This window comes from Schistocerca americana, chromosome 7 (genome assembly GCF_021461395.2).
Source record: "Schistocerca americana isolate TAMUIC-IGC-003095 chromosome 7, iqSchAmer2.1, whole genome shotgun sequence".
In the NCBI taxonomy this organism is placed as follows: domain Eukaryota; kingdom Metazoa; phylum Arthropoda; class Insecta; order Orthoptera; family Acrididae; genus Schistocerca; species Schistocerca americana.
In genome coordinates this window covers 447,207,271-447,227,677 of record NC_060125.1, presented here as the reverse complement: position 1 = coordinate 447,227,677, position 20,407 = coordinate 447,207,271, and the positions used below count along the sequence as shown (strand labels likewise).

General features: G+C 37.5%; 1 protein-coding gene across 1 annotated transcript in view; it reads right to left on the bottom strand.

Moving 5' to 3' along the window:
- The window catches only part of LOC124622040 (putative helicase MOV-10), a 314,393-nt gene that overhangs the window by 29,474 nt on the left and 264,512 nt on the right, over nt 1-20,407 (bottom strand). Inside the window, exons 18-19 of the mRNA XM_047147599.1 lie at nt 17,888-18,061; nt 1,868-2,075 (exon numbers count right to left, since the gene is read on the bottom strand). Coding sequence (XP_047003555.1) covers nt 1,868-2,075; nt 17,888-18,061 — 382 coding nt within the window. The remainder of the gene's footprint in view (nt 1-1,867; nt 2,076-17,887; nt 18,062-20,407) is intronic.

Here is a 20,407-nt window from a genome sequence, read left to right as displayed (position 1 = left end):
CTCATTGAACCCTCTGCCAGGTACTTTATAGTGAATAGCAGAGTAATCACGTAGATGTAAATGCAAATATGTTGATGCGCTGCTAAATCATACATTAGCAATTCTGAAGGAATTTTCCTCATCAAGTGTTTGTAACAATTGCCTCTTTCACCACGTGCAATGGAAAAATCCCTGCTATACACACAACAAAACACATGTGAATCAGATTTGGGGGAGCACAATAAACAGAGACATGCTTTAGAGTATTCCTCCCTAAATTTCTGAACAATTCTTGGTTTCTTAACAGTGCCACTAGTCCCAGTACCGTCACCACATACATTTTGCTACACCAGAAATTGTTTATTTCAAAACCTTTTGAACATATTTCTTTGACACACACTTAGTACACACTAGAAGAGCATTCTATGTTAATTTGTATATGATAAATGCAATAAACGCTTGTTAATATGTCACATCACATGCATACACATTATTCATTAAACAGAGCTCGACTCCAATTTGTCGTTTTGCTTTTGTTGATGTTCATCTTATATCCTCCTTTCAAGACACTATCCATTCCGTTCAACTGCTCTTCCAAGTTCTTTGCTGTCTCTGACAGAATTAAAATGTCATCGGCGAACCTCAAAGTTTTTATTTCTCCTCCATGGATTTTAATACCTACTCCAAATTTTTCTTTTGTTTCCTTCACTGCTTGCTCAATATACAGATTGTAAGGAAATAAAACTCACAAGAATTCAGGCACAATGCACTCACAAAAGAAACTTGCCAATAATGCACTACATCACACAAACCCCATCAGCAAGCAAGGAAATTCTCAGCAGCTAAAGACAATGGGGCATGTCTTGCCAACTTTCCTCTAATCATTCGTGTCACTCTCATTAGGTGTTGGCACTTATGTTATGGTATTCTAGTGTACTATAACAAGATATTTAAAAATTTAGAATGCCTCTCCAACAGCTGATAGATTTGTCAATACCTTCCAAAACAATACTATTATATATTGATTAATGACACATCAAAGCATAATAAAGATATACAGAGACAGGGATTCGATAGTGAAGGTTCAGCCACTTGTGGATTCCCTTTCATTGTAAGAAAATCATGTGGAAGTTGGTAGAACATGCTTAGGCCGAAAAAATGGACCCTTTGGGAGGCCCTGAAGACTGAAGACCTGTACCCCACAGAAACCATGCCTGCAAAACACTGCTACACTCAAAAAACCAACAGCAGCGATCCAAATTAGGTGGAGCCTTAAAGCTAGTTACTGTCTGTTCAAAAAATAAGACTCAATATCAACAGTTACAAAAATGTTGACTGTCAGTATTTAAATCCATGTCGAAGTATTCAAAATGCTGATAACATTCTGTAATTCATTATCATAAATATATTTAAATATATATTTTTTGTCAGCTCTGCCTCAGAGTCCTTAACTAAGAGCCATGCATGGTCATAAATGATATTATCAGCAAGCTATCTGCATACTCATGACACCAATGGTATATATATATATATATATATATATATATATATATATATAAGTCTAGTGGAAATGACAGCATCATCTACAGAGGACTGGACTTCTGCGCACCAGATCCATAAAAGGTTCTTGCACCAAAAGCACAACAAACCTGACAAAATATTGGGGCATAATTTGGAACAAAATATTATTATTATTAAAATTTACTTAAGTCAGAATCCTCCTCTGCAAAGTGAACATTTTATTAACCACAATACTACACCATCATTGTAAAAAATAAAAAAAATAAAACACACACACACACACACACACACACACACACACACACAATGGCCTCAGTCTTAAATGACTGCTTCAAAAAAAATTTAGAGTACAGTTTAGTTTTCTTACCCAAACTGAGACCTGCGAAATTGAAGTTGAAGTCATCATCAATACTGGGAATGTGGTCCACTTGCAGCTGTAATTTACACCCTGCGCAAGCACCATTTTTATGGCAAAATTCAATAAGTTTCCTCCAACACTTATCATGTTGAAGTACATCAGGATTTCCGATAACAATTAGCAGAGCTTTTGGACGAGTCACAGCCACATTGAATCTCTGTAATTAAACAGTTTCTTGTTAGTACCTATCTTTTATTGCCATCATAATCATTTGTTCATACAAATTCAATGTGCTATGCACAATACCTGCTAGAGGAAATTACAAATAATTTTTGGCCATCACTTTTTTGTCTAATGCATCAGTAAATATTATAATGAAGCTCTCATTAAACATGGCCATTATATAGTGTTGAAAAATAAAAACAGTAACAGTTTATACTAAATCTGACTAAAAACGAGACACATGATTAAACAAATAAACTGTTGGAGTAACATTTCTATTACTTTAACTGAATTTTACACCAGTGCTTGGCAGAACTTGATAATATTAGATAGGAAAACATTTCCTAATGTTCTGCAAAATTATATGTATTTGGTCATGAACTGGCTCTTTCTATTACTTTTTCTTAACAACTGATTTTTGTCAACTTACTAGGTATAGCTCTGCCCTTTTGTACATTACATTAGTCGTATTCAACAGATCCACAGAAAGTGGTTTCTGGATGTGGAAAAGAAGTTAAGGATGTGCATTTAATTTAATTGCATGAAATTACATTACATTGCTATATTACAGTGTTAATTCTAACTACGAATTAACCAAAAACATAAAACTGAAGAGTTTTTATGAAGCTATTCTTCAACAGAATAGAATGAGATGCCCAAAAGTGCTGAAATTCAATCTTACACTTCACTACATTATCTAAGTGACATTTAATGTGCTCTCCTAGGTTGTCTGATATTAGTACACCTTGATATCTTTGTAGAGTTGTTTTTGGTCCTAGTGTTACACTCTACATCTACATCTATATTCTGCAACCCACTGTGAAATGCAGGGCAGAGAGTACGTCCCATAATACCTGTTATCACGGCTTTTTCCCATTCCATTCACATATGGACTGCACGAAGATTGATTGCTTAAATGCCTCTGTGCATCCTGCAATTAGTTTAATCTTGTCATCGCAATCTTATCGGAAAGATATACAGGAGTCAGTAATATATTCCATGATACATCACTGAAAGTGTGCCTGCTTAGCTGGGTGGTAACATGTTTGCCTACCATGCAGCAGGCCCGGGTTCAATTCCTGGCGAGGTTGGGGAGTTTACCTGATCGTGGACTGGGTATTGTGTTGTCATCATCCTTCATCATCATCACTGGCATGCAAGTTGCACACTTGCAACTCGGCGGCCTAACTTCCCAGAATTGAGCCTCCCGGTCAACAATGCCACATGATCATTTCACTTTCTTACAAAATTTGAGGTGGTTTTAGAAACTTTGTAAGTAGGTTTTCACAGGTTTTCATACTTTCCATTATTCTTTGTGAAAAGATAAATTACATAAAGACAAAGAAGAGTAATGAATATATGCACCGTGAAGTAGTTGTCAAAATATCAAGTTTTTTGATGAGGTCTCTGCATTATGTTCTTGAATTAAAATGAGATATAATTCTTTCAGCATGCTTCTATGTTCTGAAAATGTATCCCTGTATCTTGAATTTACTCGGTAAAAGTTTTCATAACTCATTAGTGAATAGAAATATGTAGAATAAACTAGTTTCTTCATTTTTAAGTTGCCTTCAGCAGTAATCATGCACACCGCAAACATAAATGAACCAAGATGCTTTATTAATTCTAGGCAGTGGATTTTCCAACTGAGGTTGTGATCTATCTGTAGTCCAAAAAATATCACATTTTCCACTTCTTGTATTTCATTGCTTGAGAAACAAAGATTTATTCAGTGTTCTAAATCAACCAGTTACTCATGGCAACACAAACACAGCAACTCACCTAAGAACTCCAGAGAAAGAAAAACCTCCATAGCAACACAGATATGATCATACATAAAGTAAAAAACAAAACAGTAATTTATACAACCTTCGATATTCTCCCACAATGCTCATATTTTATAATTGAAACAAATATTTAACTCAAGGCCATTTAATCTAAGTATTAATTGTTGATAATATCTTGAAAAATTTAGAGAGCTGCATTTTCCTTTCTGTTTATATAACAATCATCAATAATTCCCTTGCTCACACACTTTCTGACAGAACTGTATTTAATATTAATGTGTTTCATTATCTGATGCTCCCACCTTCCACACAAATGAGTACCAGAATCGCTGTCTTCAAGAAATCTTATTGGGTAGTTGACCTTAAGACCCATGACAGTCAACAGTTTAATTAACCAAACAATGAACTGCAGTTGTGGCCAAGGCTACATACTCAGCTTCAGTTGAAAATAAGGAAACATAGCTTTGACATTTGTCATTCAACAAACAGTATTTCCATGCACTTGCCAACGGAATTCTGATGTAGACTCCCTATCTTTTCCTCTGCCAAAATCTGTATCTGTCTAGCTCCTCTTCCATGGTGCAGACCAAAATTCAACAACCCTTTGATATTCTTAGCTATCTTTTTTAAGTTCCTTGCAATGACAGTCCATTGGTTTGCTTTCATATCAGATGAAATAATTTACTGCCATTCAAGTCTGGTCTTGTCACAAGCATAGCACACATCAAACAATGTATCAACTGATGAAATGGTTTGGATTCACCTGTGTAATCTTGATTACTTTTCAGCTCTGGTTTATTTTCCTTTATGGGTTTGGTCTCCACTGGTGTCTTAAATGGGCTACAATTGTTTCATGTTGAAGCATTTGAGTACATAGTTTTTGTAAGTATGTGGGTTGACTCATAATCATTCCATCATCTGACCTTTTGAAACCAAGGCCAAGAAATGATTTAAGTTCTCCCATATCACACACGAAAAATTGATTTTCCAAAGCCCTTGTAATCTTGCTGATCTTATCAGAGTTACTTGCAGCAATTATAATATCATCTACATATAATAAAAGATACACTCTACTATCTTCCTAATTGCCCACATACCGACATCTGTAACATTTGACTGCATACCGACATCTGTAACATTTGACTGCTTAAGTCCAATACTTTTGAAAAAGCTATCAAATTTTGCATTCCACATAAGAGGATCCTGTTTCAATCCATACAAGGCCTTTTTTTAAATTGATTCTTTGGACATGTGACACCTTGAGGGATCTTCAATTAGTTCCCTATGTATAAAAATATTTTGACATTCATTTGGCATGTATACAGATCCCGTTCAATGAGGATTAACATTGGTGTTTTCAACATAGCCAAACATGCAACAGGCGCTTATATTTCACCATAATAATAAACCTTCTTCTGAACACAGCCTTTGGTTACAAGCCTCACCTTATTCTTTCAGTTCCTTTATCTTGATGTTTAATTTTGAAGACACACTTGTTGTCAATTGATCTCTCCTCTGGACAGCACAATGTTACAGCCATGTCTCGCTAAGTTCCAGTGACATTATTTCTTTACTGGTTGCTCCATGCCATTAATGTTCATCATGTATCCTTTGTGTATCTCCATAAGATTCAGGGACATCATCAAAAAATGATTCAGTATGCAATGTCAGTACTCCATGACTGTAAAATCATGCAGGCATCCTTTGTTCCTTGTTGCATTGCTTTTTCTGGCATTGTGACCAATTCTCTTGAATTTTCTCTCTTCTTTCCTTCTTTCTTGTTTGTTTTCACGTATCTTGTATTCTTCCATTCTGTTTTCATCTGTCTGGTATTCAAATTCATTTGTCACATTTACTTCTTCTCCTGAAAGCCAGTGTTTACTAGTTGTCTCATGAAAGTAAATTCACCAAAAATTGCTTCCTTTTCTAAAATTACTTTCTTCAGCTCTTGGACACTAAAATCTGTATCCATGTGGGTAATATCCAATAAAAATTCATCTAAGTGAATGATAATTAAACTTTATAGCTCCACATTCCTTTGGAATGTTTAAAAAGGTTACACAACCAAAAACATCCATCTTCTTCAAGTTTTGTTTTCTTCCATACCATAGAGCTGCTGCTATTTTTTCTTCCAAGGCTATAGTTGGACTCCTATTTGTAAATAAACTGCAGTCAACACTGCTTCTGTACAGAAACTCTTGTTAAGTTTTGATATGAGAAGCTTTGTCCTAAACAATACTATTTAGCCTTTCATAAATCCCACTCTGCTGTGGTGTTGTAACGGTACTTTGACTACCGCGCCTCCACCAGTACAAAGATATGATTTACGATAGCGCCTGCAGAAGAGCGCTGCGCCAGCCATTAGATTTTTTTAAAGTAATTTTGATCTTTTTTGTTTTAACAACTACTTAATTACTCCCTTGTCTTCATACGTTCGAGACGTGTATTTTTCGGCACTGTGTTAAATATGCTTTTAAGTGGAAGGTAAAACTATATTACGAAATGAAGTTATTTTAGTAGTGATTAGAAATGGTTATCGCCAAATTTATAAATTAATCCTGACAGTGACAACTTAAAGAAATTTTCATCAGATGGAGAACAAGGGGACCAGCAAACAATGAGAAAAAGGACATCCTACAAGAAAATTAAGAAGTATTCCAGACGCAGCCACGAAGACTATATTATAATAAATATTATGTTTCTAACAGAATTATAAGGTAGATTTCAACTTATTTCTGATGCTATTTCCTTACAGTAGCTTTTTGTAGTGTTGCCGACCCGGTCTGCCATGACGGTAAAATTACAGCACTATCTCAATCAGTAATACGAAGTCCGCCTTATCCGTAACTTATTCCATCAAAATTCAAAACCCAATCAGATTTTCTATTTTGTATTTTCACAGCAGAACCCCGAGGATAGGAAACACTACAATTGGCGTCCTGGTGACAGGACTTACAATCTTCGGATTTGATACAAATGCAACTATTATAAATTTTAGACATTTTATCTAATTTTAATAGCATCAGAAAATGAATTTGGACTAATTCTCATTCATTTCAATTGTAACATTATGTGCATGAAATTTACAACAATATTGTTTACCCTGTTACTAATTTGTGTTAATTTTCATTTTCTTGCTGAGGAAATTAATTTGTTAAAAAGGAAAAGGATAACATTCCATAAAATAATTTGCATGGACACGAAAGAAAAAATTTTGGATTGAAAACTGTATATCTGACGCTACATTTGCAACATAAGACTGAAGAACAAAAAAAATTGGTGAGTACAGAAATTTACATTTTTTCCAGTTTGAAGCAGCCATCTGTACTTCCTTTATTCAGATCCATTTATTTCGAAATTATTTTCCCAAATTGTAGTTAAAATTGATTTACTATTATTGCAAATGATAAGTGAAGAGCATATTCACAGTCATTTATTGGTGAAAGGGAAATTTCAGTACCAGTTTAATAATTCAATTTCTGATTAAAAATCATATAGAAATATCCATTTCCACAAGAGAAATTTCAGATTTCAACATATCATATTTTAAAATTCTTTTTGCCATTGGAAAATTTTATCTGCAATTAATTACAAAAATTGCAAGACGGATGCTAGACGCGTAGAAATTGTTTCCGCGGACAAGCTTAGTGAAAGTGACACATTGCAAAACATGTCCGACAGTCAAATGAATATTGAACTTAATAGTGAGGATGTTCAAGACATAAGTTTACCGGATTGATTAAGACAACAACCCCTAAATTTAAACAGATATACAGGCGAATGGAGAGTGAGTACTACACGACAAAACGCGACACTGACAATGACAAATTCAGAACCAGACATTAATCAGACACGAAAAAATGACGAAACTAAGGCACAGGACTCTGACATGCTCAACCAGATTCTGAAGTTGCCTTTACAAATGTCTGCTTGTGTCTGTGTATGTGCGGATGGATATGTGTGTGTGTGCGAGTGTATACCTGTCCTTTTTTCCCCCTAAGGTAAGTCTTTCCGCTCCCGGGATTGGAATGACTCCTTACCCTCTCCCTTAAAACCCACATCCTTTCGTCTTCCGCTCTCCTTCCCTCTTTCCTGACGAAGCAACCGTTGGTTGCAAAAGCTTGAATTTTGTGTGTATGTTTGTGTTTGTTTGTGTGTCTATCGACCTGACAGTACTTTCGTTTGGTAAGTCAAATCCTCTTCGTTTTTAGATATATTTTTCCCACGTGGAATGTTTCCCTCGCTCGCTTGCGGAGCGTGTCAGTACAGGAGGCATTGTAACGGTACTTTGACTACTGCGTCTCCGCCAGTACAAAGATATGATTTACGATTGCACATGCAGAAGAGCACTGCGCCAGCGATTAGATTTTTTAAAAGTAATTTTGATCTTTTTTGTTTTAACAACTAGTTAATTACTCCCTTGTTGCCATACGTTCAAGACGTGTAGTTTTCGGCGCTGTGTTAAATATGCTTTTAAGTGGAAAGTAAAACTATATTATGAAACAAAGTTATTTCAGTAGTGATTCGAAATGGTTATCGTCAAATTTATAAATTAATCCTGACAGTGACAACTTAAAGAACTTTTCATCAGATGGAGAACAAGAGGACCAGCAAACAATGAGAAAAAGGACATCCTACAAGAAAATTAAGTAGTATTCCAGATGCAGCCACGAAGACTATATTATAATAAATACTACGTTTCTAACAGAATTATAAGGTAAATATCAACTTATTTCTGATGCTATTTCCTTACAGTCGCTTTTTGTAGTGTTGCCGACCCGGTCTGCCATGCACAGTCAAATTACAGCACTATCTCAATCAGTAATACGAAGTCCGCCTTATACGTAACTTATTCCATCAAAATTCAAAACCCAATCAGATTTTCTATTTTGTATTTTAATGGCAGAACCCCGAGGATAGGAAACACTACAGTGTCTTTCACACTGTGAACTCAAACTGAATGCCCAAATGTTCACAGAAAGTCTTCACCTCATTTGATATATACTTCTGCCCATTATCACAATTATGACAACTTATTTTCAAACTAAAATAAGCTGTCGATGTTGCTTCAAAATTTTTGAAAAAGTTCAGTATTTATGACTTCGTTTCTAGAAAACATACACAAGAAAATTGAATAAGAATCATCAATAAATGTTAAACTATATCTTTTATCATCGTATGAGTATGAACTTTGAGTAATTGGTTCTATTGGATCACCATGGATAAGTTCTAGTGGTCCACTTGTTTTTACTCTCATGTTTCATGGGACTGTGATGTATGTTTTCCTTGAATACATGTATGATGTGATCATCATCTGACTTGCTAGATTTAAATTAATTCTGTCAACGTGTGTCTGGTACTTAGGAATATTATCATAATTCAGGTGAACCAACCTTTCGTGCCATAATACATTCATCTATGGTGGTGAAGCTACAAGGACACTGTAGTTCCTTAAGTATAAAATTTAGTCTGTACATATCTGTCTCACTGTTCTGTACATCGTCAGGAGTCACATTGCCCTTATGAATACTATCATTAAAGCTCTCAAAAACGACTTGCCAATCTTTCAGTTCTAATTTACATAAAGACAGCAGGTTATAGGTGAAGTCTGGAACTCACAGAAAATCTGTGATCAAAATCATAATTTTCTTGCTCAAAATCATAATTTTCTTGCCATTCACATAACTTACAACTTCAACTTCGCCAACAAATTTAGCATATAGAAATGTTCCAGACTTTGCAATATTAATTTTGTTCCAACAAGTTTTTCAAACATAAATTACTATTCATGAAGCGCTCTGTAGCTCCAGAATCCAAATAAGATTTAATTCCAGTTGATGTTACTGAATTTTCTTGACTTACTCCAAGGAAACAGTAATTACTCTCTTTTCCATCTTAATCATTATCACTGGGTTGTCTGCCTTGCGCCAAGTTTTGACTGCATAGCCCTCCATGCTTCTCTGTCTTCTGCATTCCTCTTCATTCCTTGGTACCTTCATTGTGGCCTGCTGACATCATCCAGCATCTGGAACCTTCTTCTGCCCTTCCCTCTTTTTCCCAGAACGAAACCTTCAATTTCCTCTACTAGAAGGCAATCTCTTATTAGATTATGGTCTATCCACTTTAGTTTCCTGTTCTTCACCATCAGCAGCAATCTCCGTTCTTCTCCAACTCTCCTCAATATTTCTTCATTCATGACTTTATCAGTCCAACTAATCTTCTCCACTCTATGCCATATCCACATTTCACAAGCTTCAATTCTCTTCTCATTCTGCTTTCTCAAAGTCCACATTTCTGCTCCATACATGGTCACACTCCATATTAAGGACTAAACCAGTCGCTTCCTTACTTCCTTGTTTAAACAACTAGTTAGGGGTCTTCTCTAGTTTTTAAATGCCTCTTTCACCAGAGTCATTCTCACTTTGGTATCTTGCTGGCAATCCAAGCCTTTTTTAATCCAACTTCCCAAATACTTGAATGACCTTACCTATACTATGATTTCTGACCCCAACTTAATTTTCACTTTTCTTTTCTTTAGGGCCATGTCCATGCTTTTGGTTTTCTTTTCATTAATTTTCATGCCGTATGCTGCACAGGCTTGATTCAGGTCATTTAGCATTTGAGTCTGAGTCAGCGTCTCTCGATTTTCTGTGAGGATCACCATGTCATCTGCAAATCTTATATGTTCAATTTTTCACCCACCTGTCCTGACGCCTCTTGTCCCATCCCAACAGCTTTTCATTACTTTCTCCAGACAGATGCTAAATAGGATCGGAGAGAGACAACAGCGCTGTCTAACACCTCTCCCAATCTTGCATCTTCAGAGATCCCATTAGCTATTCACACCTGAACTTTTTGATTCAGGTTCAGATTTGCAATCAATCTTCTCTCCTTCCACTTTACTCCCTTCGTTTTCAAGATATCTAACAGCTTATCCCACTGCACTCTATCAAAGGCCTCTTCGAGGTCTATGAAGACAGCATACACCAAGTGTTTCTTCTGACATTCCATATAGCCTCCTATTCAGAATTCAAAGAACTACTTTTTCTGCCTGGGATATTACGGTGATTGTCCTGTGGTCTTCACAATTTTTGGGATTATTAGTCTTTGGGATTGGGACTATTACTTATGAGAAAGTCTTCTGGCCATTCCCCTTTGTCATAAATGTAGTTGCAAAGACAGGTCAACTCATTTTCACCTGTTTATTTTAAACTCTTTAAGATTTCTGCCGGAATGTCACCTACAACACATGCTTTTGTTCCTTTTTCATCTTCATTTACTGATTCTTCCTTGTCAATCTGCAGATAGGAAAGTCTTTGATCCACTTCATAGAGAGTTTCAATATATTACTTCCATCTGTTCTTAACAGTGTGTGGGTCACTTAAAAGAGTTCCATCTTTCCCTTCTATCTCGACGTTTTTTTTTTTTTTTTCCTTCCCTGAAATACTATTTCCTTGGCCATTCAATACATCTTTTTGTACTTGCCCTCTTTCTCCAGTGTCTCAATTTCTGAGCAGATAGCTCTTGTCCATTTTTCCCTGACCTGATCAGTTACTCTTCTCAGCTCATTGTTCAGTCTTCTGTATTGCCATTTTCCTTCGTCAGTTTGTGCATTTTTCCAGTTTCTCCCTTCTGCCATCTTCAAAATCATGTCATTGGTAACCCATGGTTCCCTTCTCCACTTGCACTTCGCCAGACCAACACCTATACTGGTTGCTTTCAGGGTGTCTCTGAACTGGTTCCACTGTTCATTTATGCCCTCTGCCTTTTCTCTAATCTTCCACTTGTCTTGGGACTCTTCTTCAAGCTTTTTGTATTCCTTCTTCCTTTTGAGTATCCAAGTTAAATTTCTCTCTCACTTTACCTACCAACATTCTTTTCAATCCAACCTGCACATCTGCTACAACTACATTGTGGTCAGAGTTAATATCTGCTCCTGGATAAATCTTGGCATTTCTGTTGCATGTCTGGAATCTACTCTGTGTTAGTATGCAATCGATCTGGATTTGCTGCTGTCTATATTCGATGTCCATGTGTACCGTCTTCTTTAGTGATGTCCAAAAAGCGTGTTCCCAACTACCAATGAGTTTTCCTTACGAAATCTGACCATTCTCGCACATCTTCCGTTTCTGTTACCCAATCTAAACTTTCCAACCACATCTTTGTCTTTCCCTTCACCAACCACCGCATTCCAATTTCCCATTACTATGATGCACACCTTTTTCTTCTCTCTCTCCACCAGTGATTCAATTCTGTTGCAGCACTCTTCAATGTCATCATCCCTGTGTTGGCTGGTTGGCATGCAGACCTGTATCAGAACTTGAACTTTTTGCTGATAATGCAGTCATTTATGATAAAGCATAATTTGAAACAAGCTGCACAAATCATGTTAGATTTTTGTAAGATTTGAAGGTGGTACAAAGATTTCACAAAATGCAGAAATGTACAATGACTACAATGTCAATGAGTCATGACTGGAACTAGTCACCTCATTCAAATATCTGGGTGTAAGAATAAGGAACTGAATGATAACAAAGCTCAGCCACAGGTAATACAGGTGGCAGGTTTGCTTCATTGGTATAATACTGGGAAAATGCAATAAGTCTACAAAAGGAGATTACTTTCAAAATATTTGTGCAAACTATGTCAGAACACTGCTCAAGTGTGTGGGACATAACCACATACACCTGTGTACAAAAGTCAAAAATGAAAGTAAATTTCGCACGATGTGTCACTGCCAAGCAGCATAGTGCGATGAAACTTGGATCATATGTAGCAAGAACTGCTACAGTATAGTATAGTACAGTATACAAGGTAACTGAAAGAAACACACACATATTTTTATTCAAAGGAAATACAGTATAACTTCATTAGCGTGAACTCGCATAAGACGAACTCGCAATTAACGCGAAAAAAATATTGGTCCCACCAGGAATACATTAGATCTTATGGTATGTCTTATCGGTTAACATGAATTTCGGTTGAGGCAAATTACAAACACTGTTTCAGTTCCTAGTGTAATTAAATTTCATTGTAACACAAACTTCCAACCTTAGAGTATTCTAAAGCGTAATTTTCTTTCCGAAATGAATGTAGGAAATGTAGCTACAAAGCTAATTTTACTTATTATTGACTCGTTTTTAACGTATTGTAGGTCAGTAGCCGCGTATGTCACCTCAACAATCAGCATATGCTGTACATTTTAAGACATTCAATAATGTGTGCAGCACCATTTAGGAATGTACTCAGTGCCAGATTTGGCAGGTGTTCTGTTAGTCGTAGCCATATCGAGTATGAATACTGAATAAAAACTACAGTTACAACCAGTACCGTAGCAAGCGAAAATAGCAAAGAGGAAACAGACAGCTCTAAATGTACAGTTAAAGCTTAAGATTCTAGATGAAGTTGACCGTGGTACCAAGAAAACAGCAATTTCAGAGCAGTTTGGAATACCTAAATCTACTATCTCTATGATTATTAAGAATCGAAAAAAAATTATTAATACTGCAGCATCAGGTTCTGGAAATAAATCTAAATGACTTCATACCGCCAAGTATGAAGACATCGAGACGTTACTGCTAGAATGGGTCAGTCATATGCGTGCATCTAACATACCTTTAACTGGCCCTGTGATTCAGTCAAAAGCAAATGATATTGCTAAAGATATGGGCATCGAAGACTTCCATTGTTCTGCTCGTTGGTTGTATCGGTTCCAAAAGAGACATTCAATTAATTCTGTACAAATTTGTGGTGAAGCAAATAAAGTTGCTGAAGAAAGTGCGAACAGCTGGTTGCATGAATTCAACCGAGTGAGGGAAAAGTTTGCCTCGTGTGATGTGTTTAACATAGATGAAACTGGATTTTTCTACAATCTTTTTCCAAATCACACCCTGGGGATAAAAGGTGATAAGTTTCACGGTGGAGCACGAAGCAAATAATGTGTGACTGTTGTACTGTGCTGTTATGCTGACGGCAATGAGAAGTTTCGTCTCTGGGTTATCAGTAAATCCGAGAAACCACATTGCTTTAAAAACATAAACATGGACACTTTACCTCGCATCTACTCTCACCACAAGAAAGCTTGGATCGATGTCACATCATTTTGCAAGTGGCTTCTTCGTTTCAACAGTCGAATGGTTGCTCAAAATAGACATGTTCTTCTTACATTGGACAGATGTACTGCCCATTACTTTCATGATCTGAACCTATCCAATACAAAGGTTCAGTTTTTTCCACCCAACACCACAAGCCGCCTTCAGCCTTTGGACCAAGGCATAATCTCTCTCATAAAGAGAGCTTATTGTAAGCGACTTGTAAGAGCTGCAATTCTTGCTGCTGAAAATAATAGTGCAACCCCAAATTGGAATCTGCTTGATGCAATAAAAGCCATCGCAGCAGGCTGGAACTCAGTATCGCCACATCATATAGGGAAGTGGTTTAACAGAGCTTGGAGACACAGCAACACTGAAGATGTCCACGAGTTAAAAGATGCCACTTCACCTGATGAATGGACAGTTCTGCAGGACATTGCAAACCCTAGCATTAGTTTTGAAGAATTCATTAGTGTAGACGACAATGTTGCTGTATGTGCTTCTGTGGAATCGGATGTGCCAAAAGCTGTGAACGAGGTGCAAGAAGGGCCATCAGAAGAAAGTAAAGATGAAGAGAATACAGATACCATTCCACCCACCCGTCAGGAGATGTTTACAGCCTTGGACTGTTTAGAACTGTTTGCTTCAACATCTGATGTCACTGCTGGGTTTATGGACGCTATCATTACAATTAGTTGTGAAATTACAAAATATTATCGTTCCCATGAACGTCAGCGAACCATGACCAAAGTTTTTTCAAGAAAGTAACGTACATAATTTCTGAGTACTTGGATTTTACAATCACTTTATAGTGTTATAAGTCTACAATAACGTGATTGATAGTGTAGTGTATTACACGTTAATGCGCTGCTGTACATGTATACTTACTAAAATCTGTGTTTTTCACTTAACACGAATTTTTTTAACACAAACTCCTGATCTTTTGGTCCCTTGAGATTCGTGTTAATGAAGTTTTACTGTAATTACACTGAAGTCACAGTGATTCGTGATGGTCCTCTGGACATTACAAACAGTGGGACATGGTTCTTAATAGGGTGTGTAATCACCACGGAAGGTGATTGATGGATTTTAAGTCAAGGGAATGGGCAAGCCAATCCATTCACCAAATATCGTTTCATTCAATGAGCTCCTCCAACCATCCTGTTTGATGCGGTCATCCATAAAAATGAGTGCACCCCTGAAAAGACATATATTGGGAAGAAGTATAGTGTCAGAATAATGTGGACCAGTAAGTGTATCATGTTCAAAGATCTGGAGGTCAATAAACCAGTGCTACATTATGCCTCACCACACCAAAACACATGGTCCACAAAAACAATCATGTTCAACAAACCCTCATATGGCAAGAGGTAGGGAGACGTAATGCACTCAAAACATTGTTAAACATGAATGTTTTGGTGGTCCGGCTGTTATCATGAAGGGAGGCAAAATGTTGAATGGGCATACTAACCTCCAACACTTTCGACGCAGTTCACTCGCTGGTCAACATTATTGTGACGCTGTACTCATTTTCCATGAGTGTCTTCTCATGGGTGCATTTGGCTCTGACAACACATGACTGCATTAAACAACGGAGGTGGAAAAGCTCTTGAAATGAGAGGATATTCTGAATGGACTGGCCTGACTATTCTCTCAATTTAATCTCCATCGACATAGTGTGAAATGTTTTGGGGAGATGTACTGATGCACATCCACATATGCCAACAACCATCCAGCAGTTGTCAACCATGCAGGTGGAGGAACAGAGCACCCTCCCTCAAGAATTTCTTACCAACCTTGTGGACCACATGGGTGCGTGTTGCAGAGCATTCACTGCCATCAGTGATAATCACACACCCGATTAAGAATCATGTCTCATGATCTGTAATGTCCGGGGAACCATCACGAATTGTGATGACTTCAGTGAAATTGTACTCTTTGAATAAAAGTGTTGTTTCTGTTCAGCTCACTTTGTCTCACTGTGTATTAGTTCGTTACTTTCTGTACCTTACTGTTGCAGTTCTTTCTACATACGGCCTTCATTTAATAGAGTTACGTTACTTTGCAGTGTCACATCATACGAAAGCTATTTTCATCCTTTAGTTTTGCACACCACTGTAGGACCAACAAGGAATATTAAAAAAAAAAAAAGGGCAGCATGAATGTTAACATGTTCGTTTGCCCCACAGGAGACTGTCACAGAAATGGCATGTACTTTTTGATAGAAGCCAATTATCCCACAAAAGCCTTCTTACAAAGTTTCAAGTATGAATTATTAAGTGAGGACTCTAGGAATGTATCTTAGCATCCCATGTATCAATCAGTAAGGAACATGTGAAAGAATGGGAAGTGTCATCTACCATGCACTTCAAAGCGGATTTAAGGGTGTGCATGTAGATAGAGATATCCTTGATTTATTCTTCCACCTCACATTAAGTAACAAAATACTGTATGTCACCACTCAAAAGAGATTTGTCCAATACTATTAGCTTTCACCAGGAGATTTGTGGAACAAAATGTAGAGTAACTTTTCTGGAGCACTTTAAAGATAGCTTGAATACTTAAACAAGTGGGCTCTGTGTTATTGCATTTATATTGCTACTTGTGGGGTAAAATACATTATGTTAGGAGGGCACAGCTCACAATCCCTTGTTTGGTGATAGTCATACACAAATTAAGTCTGAAGTTGTGACCTCTCTTTTAAAAGTGCTAAGCATTAAAATTATGTTGTGTAATTTAGGAGCATGCCTGGATTTTGGATTTTGATGAGCAAAAAATGCTTCAGTGTGAATCTCATTTGTGGAATGACAAACAATCAAAGCTGTGTCACAGAAATTGAATATTAAATTACAATTCATGAAAATAGCTACAAAGCTTACTGTAATTCTATTTTTCTAGATTTCCAGAAAGCATTTGGTAATTCTATTTTTCTAGATTTCCAGAAAGCATTTGACAAGGTGTCCCACTGCAGATTGTTAATGTATGTATGAGCATATGGAATGTGTTTCTATACTGAGCGGCTTGAAGACTTCTTAAATAATAGAATTGTTCTGGATGCAGAGTGTTAATTAAAGATGAGGGTATGGCAGCAGTGCCCCAGAGGAGTGTGATAGGACCTCTCTTATTCTCAACATACATAAATGATCTGACAGACAGGGTAAGCAGTAATTTACAGCCATTTGGTGATGACACAGGTGGTGTATGGGAAGGCGTCGTTGCTGAGTGTACGAGGATACAGCATGAATAAAATAGAATTTCTGCATGGTGTGATGAAGGGCAGCTTGCTCTAAATGTAGAAAACATGAGTTAATGCGGATGACTAAGAAAAACAATCCTGTAATGCATTAGTATTGTACTGCTTGACACAGTCACATCCATTAAGTACCTAAGCGTAATGTTGCAATATAAAATGGACTGAGCACATAAGGATAGGAGTAGGGAATGCAAATGATCAACTTTACTTTCCTGGAAGAATTTTAGGAAAGTGTGGATCATCTGTAAAGGTCACTGTGTATAGAACACTTGTGTTGCCATTCTTGAGTACTGCTTGAATGTTTGGGATTGTGAACTCAAGTGGAAATCCCTGGAGAGAAGGTAACATGCTATTCGTGGAACAGTACTGAGACAGTTTAGAGAACTAGTTTTTGAAGCTGACTCCAGAATCATTCTATTGCTGCAAATGTACATTTCGCATAAGGACCATGCAGATAACAGAAATTAGGGCTGGTGGAGGCATATAGACAGTCGTTTTCCCCTCACCCTATTTGCGAGTGAACAGGAAAAGAAATGACTAACAGTGGTAGAAGATACTCTGCCATGCACCACACGGTGGCTTGCAGAGTATGTATGTAAATGTAGAACACTGCATGAAACAGAATACAAAAACAGATACTGAATATCCTAATTATAAAAAATACACTGTTACAGACCTTTGGATTTTTCAGGAACCCAAGATGATGCTTATAGTCATCATTTAGCAGTTCTGTCCTTGAACGTACAGTAGATATAATAATAATGAGCCTCTCCTGCCCTTGAAATTCCTCAACTGATCCAACAGTTATATCAGACCACTTTTTCTTTAGCACCTGACGAAATTTCTGCACCTGGAATACACAATTTTGTATAGGTATTTTAATTCTTAAAAAGATGACTATAAAAATAAAGTAACAAAACATGGAAATGTGTCACTCTGGAATATCTTTACTTGCTTCGATACCACTCCTAACACTAATACATTCTTTGTGTGTGTGTGTGTGTGTGTGTGTGTGTGTGTGTGTGCACGCGCATGTACATCTACATCTGCTCACAATACATACTCAGCCTATACACGAAACTACAAAATTATTTTTCAAGCTGTATGTTTTGAATACATTGTGTATTTAGTACTAATGAATCCAGCAGTGCTTTGCAATTGTTAAATATGTATGGGAATTGGATATACATGCTAATCTCCTTCTTCCCCTTCTTTTTGTCCATCTCCTCCCGCCCTCTCCTCTCCATCTCCTTCTGTTCCCTCTCTCTGTCCATCTACTTCTTCCCCTCTCTTTGTCTCTCTCCTCTCTCCCCCTCTTTGTGTCCACCTCCTCCTTTCCACTCTCTCTGTCCCATCCCTTCTCCCCCATTCTTCACCATCTCTTCGTCCACTCTCTCTGTCCAGCTCCTGCTCATGCTCTCTCTGTCCATCTCCTCCTTCCACCCTCCCCTCCTCTCTCTCCATCTCCTTCCTCCCCCTATTTATGTCAATTTGTTCTCTCTCCCCCCACCTATTCTTCTCCTCTTTCCCATTTTCTGACCTTGAGCCTTATATGTTGTTATAGCAAATTTAAATTTTATGTAGTAATATTATAATCATAAGCAGATAAGCCTTAAATACAAATTTTCTGTTTTCTGTGAAAACCTACTGTATGGAAGAAAACGAAACAGCACAATGTTATGTATACAATTTTTGTTTAAGTCATTAATATACACAAATGTCCTTGTTGGTATTTCACATTTAATGTTAGCTCTGTGCGCCGGTGAAGTTTCGAACCGTTCTGGCAGATGGCAGAGCCATAGTACAGCATCAAAATGGTGTCTACATATGACTCATGTTACAAGCAGAATGCCGTTCTTGAAATCCTGCGTGCAGAAAAAGAAACCATGGTGAACATCCATAAACGTTTGTGTGCAGTGTATGACGATGCTGCAGTTAATAGGAGTATAGTTGGGTGATGGGCATAGAAAGTTACAGCCTCAGGAAATGCAGAAACAGAGCTCCATGATTAGCCACACTCAGGACATCCTGTCAAGCCACTGTTCCAGACATGCTGAATCATGCAGATGCCATTATTCATGCCCACCGTCGCATCACAGCTCGACAATTGGCTCAACATTTGTCGGTCAGCATTGGAAGTGCGTCTGCATGATCAAGACTCTTGGATATTCAAAAACGTGTATGCATGATTGAGACTCTCGGATATTCAAACAGGTGCTCACGATGGGTTCTATGAATGCTCACAGCAGACCACAAGATTCAAAGAAAGGCCATTTCATCTTAATTGTAGGAGGATTTTGAGATCGACGGAGAGGCCTTTCTGAAGATGATGAGTGTGTCTGTTATGCAACGAAAACGTGGCTTCGCCTACAGGACAAGACCTTTTACCAGCACGGAGTACATACTCTTCCACAATGTTGGTGTATGGCCATAGAACATGACGGAGACTATGTAGAAAAATAGCACACAGACAAAACATGTTTATGTATATTGTCACCAAATTCTGACTCTTAACAATAAATATGTTCTGAGAAAAAAATGTGGGCCATTACTTAATGAATGACCCTCATATAATCAGCAAGTTGTAGGGATGGATTCCTGACAGGAAGTGGAGGAAAAAAGGTCCTACGAACATGTGTCCAGAAATGCATCATTGCCAAAATGAATGAAAGTTCCGTCTCATCATGTGATGTGTGTATATTCTGAGCTTCAGGCTGTATAATTGACACAGTGAGTACTGTATGCAGCAGAATGGTCTGGTATTCATGTTGGGAACAAAATGAGATACTGTCTGCATACAGCCAAGCAGATGGAAATGGTTGAGACACAGCACAGCTATACCAAAACAAGTATCCTCATAAACACCAACCACATCACACAACATTTCAAGCCCTTCTTGGGCACTTGTGAGGTCACATAATTGTCCCTTGGCTTACAGCATGTTGACAGGCCACTTGCCTGGAGCTTGTACTAGAGTTCGTCTCAGTATCTTGTAGAACCTGGTCCTCCAAAACTGGTATATGCACAGTCCACTGCCTCCCTGAACATTAATCTGTCTGAAAGGGCCCATGATCATACAAATGACCAAAAAGGAAAAAGGGCTTGAAATGTTGTGTGATGTGGTTGGTGTCTGTGAGGGTATTTGTTTTGGTATAGATGTGCTGCCTCTCGACTGTTTCCATCTACTTGGCAATAC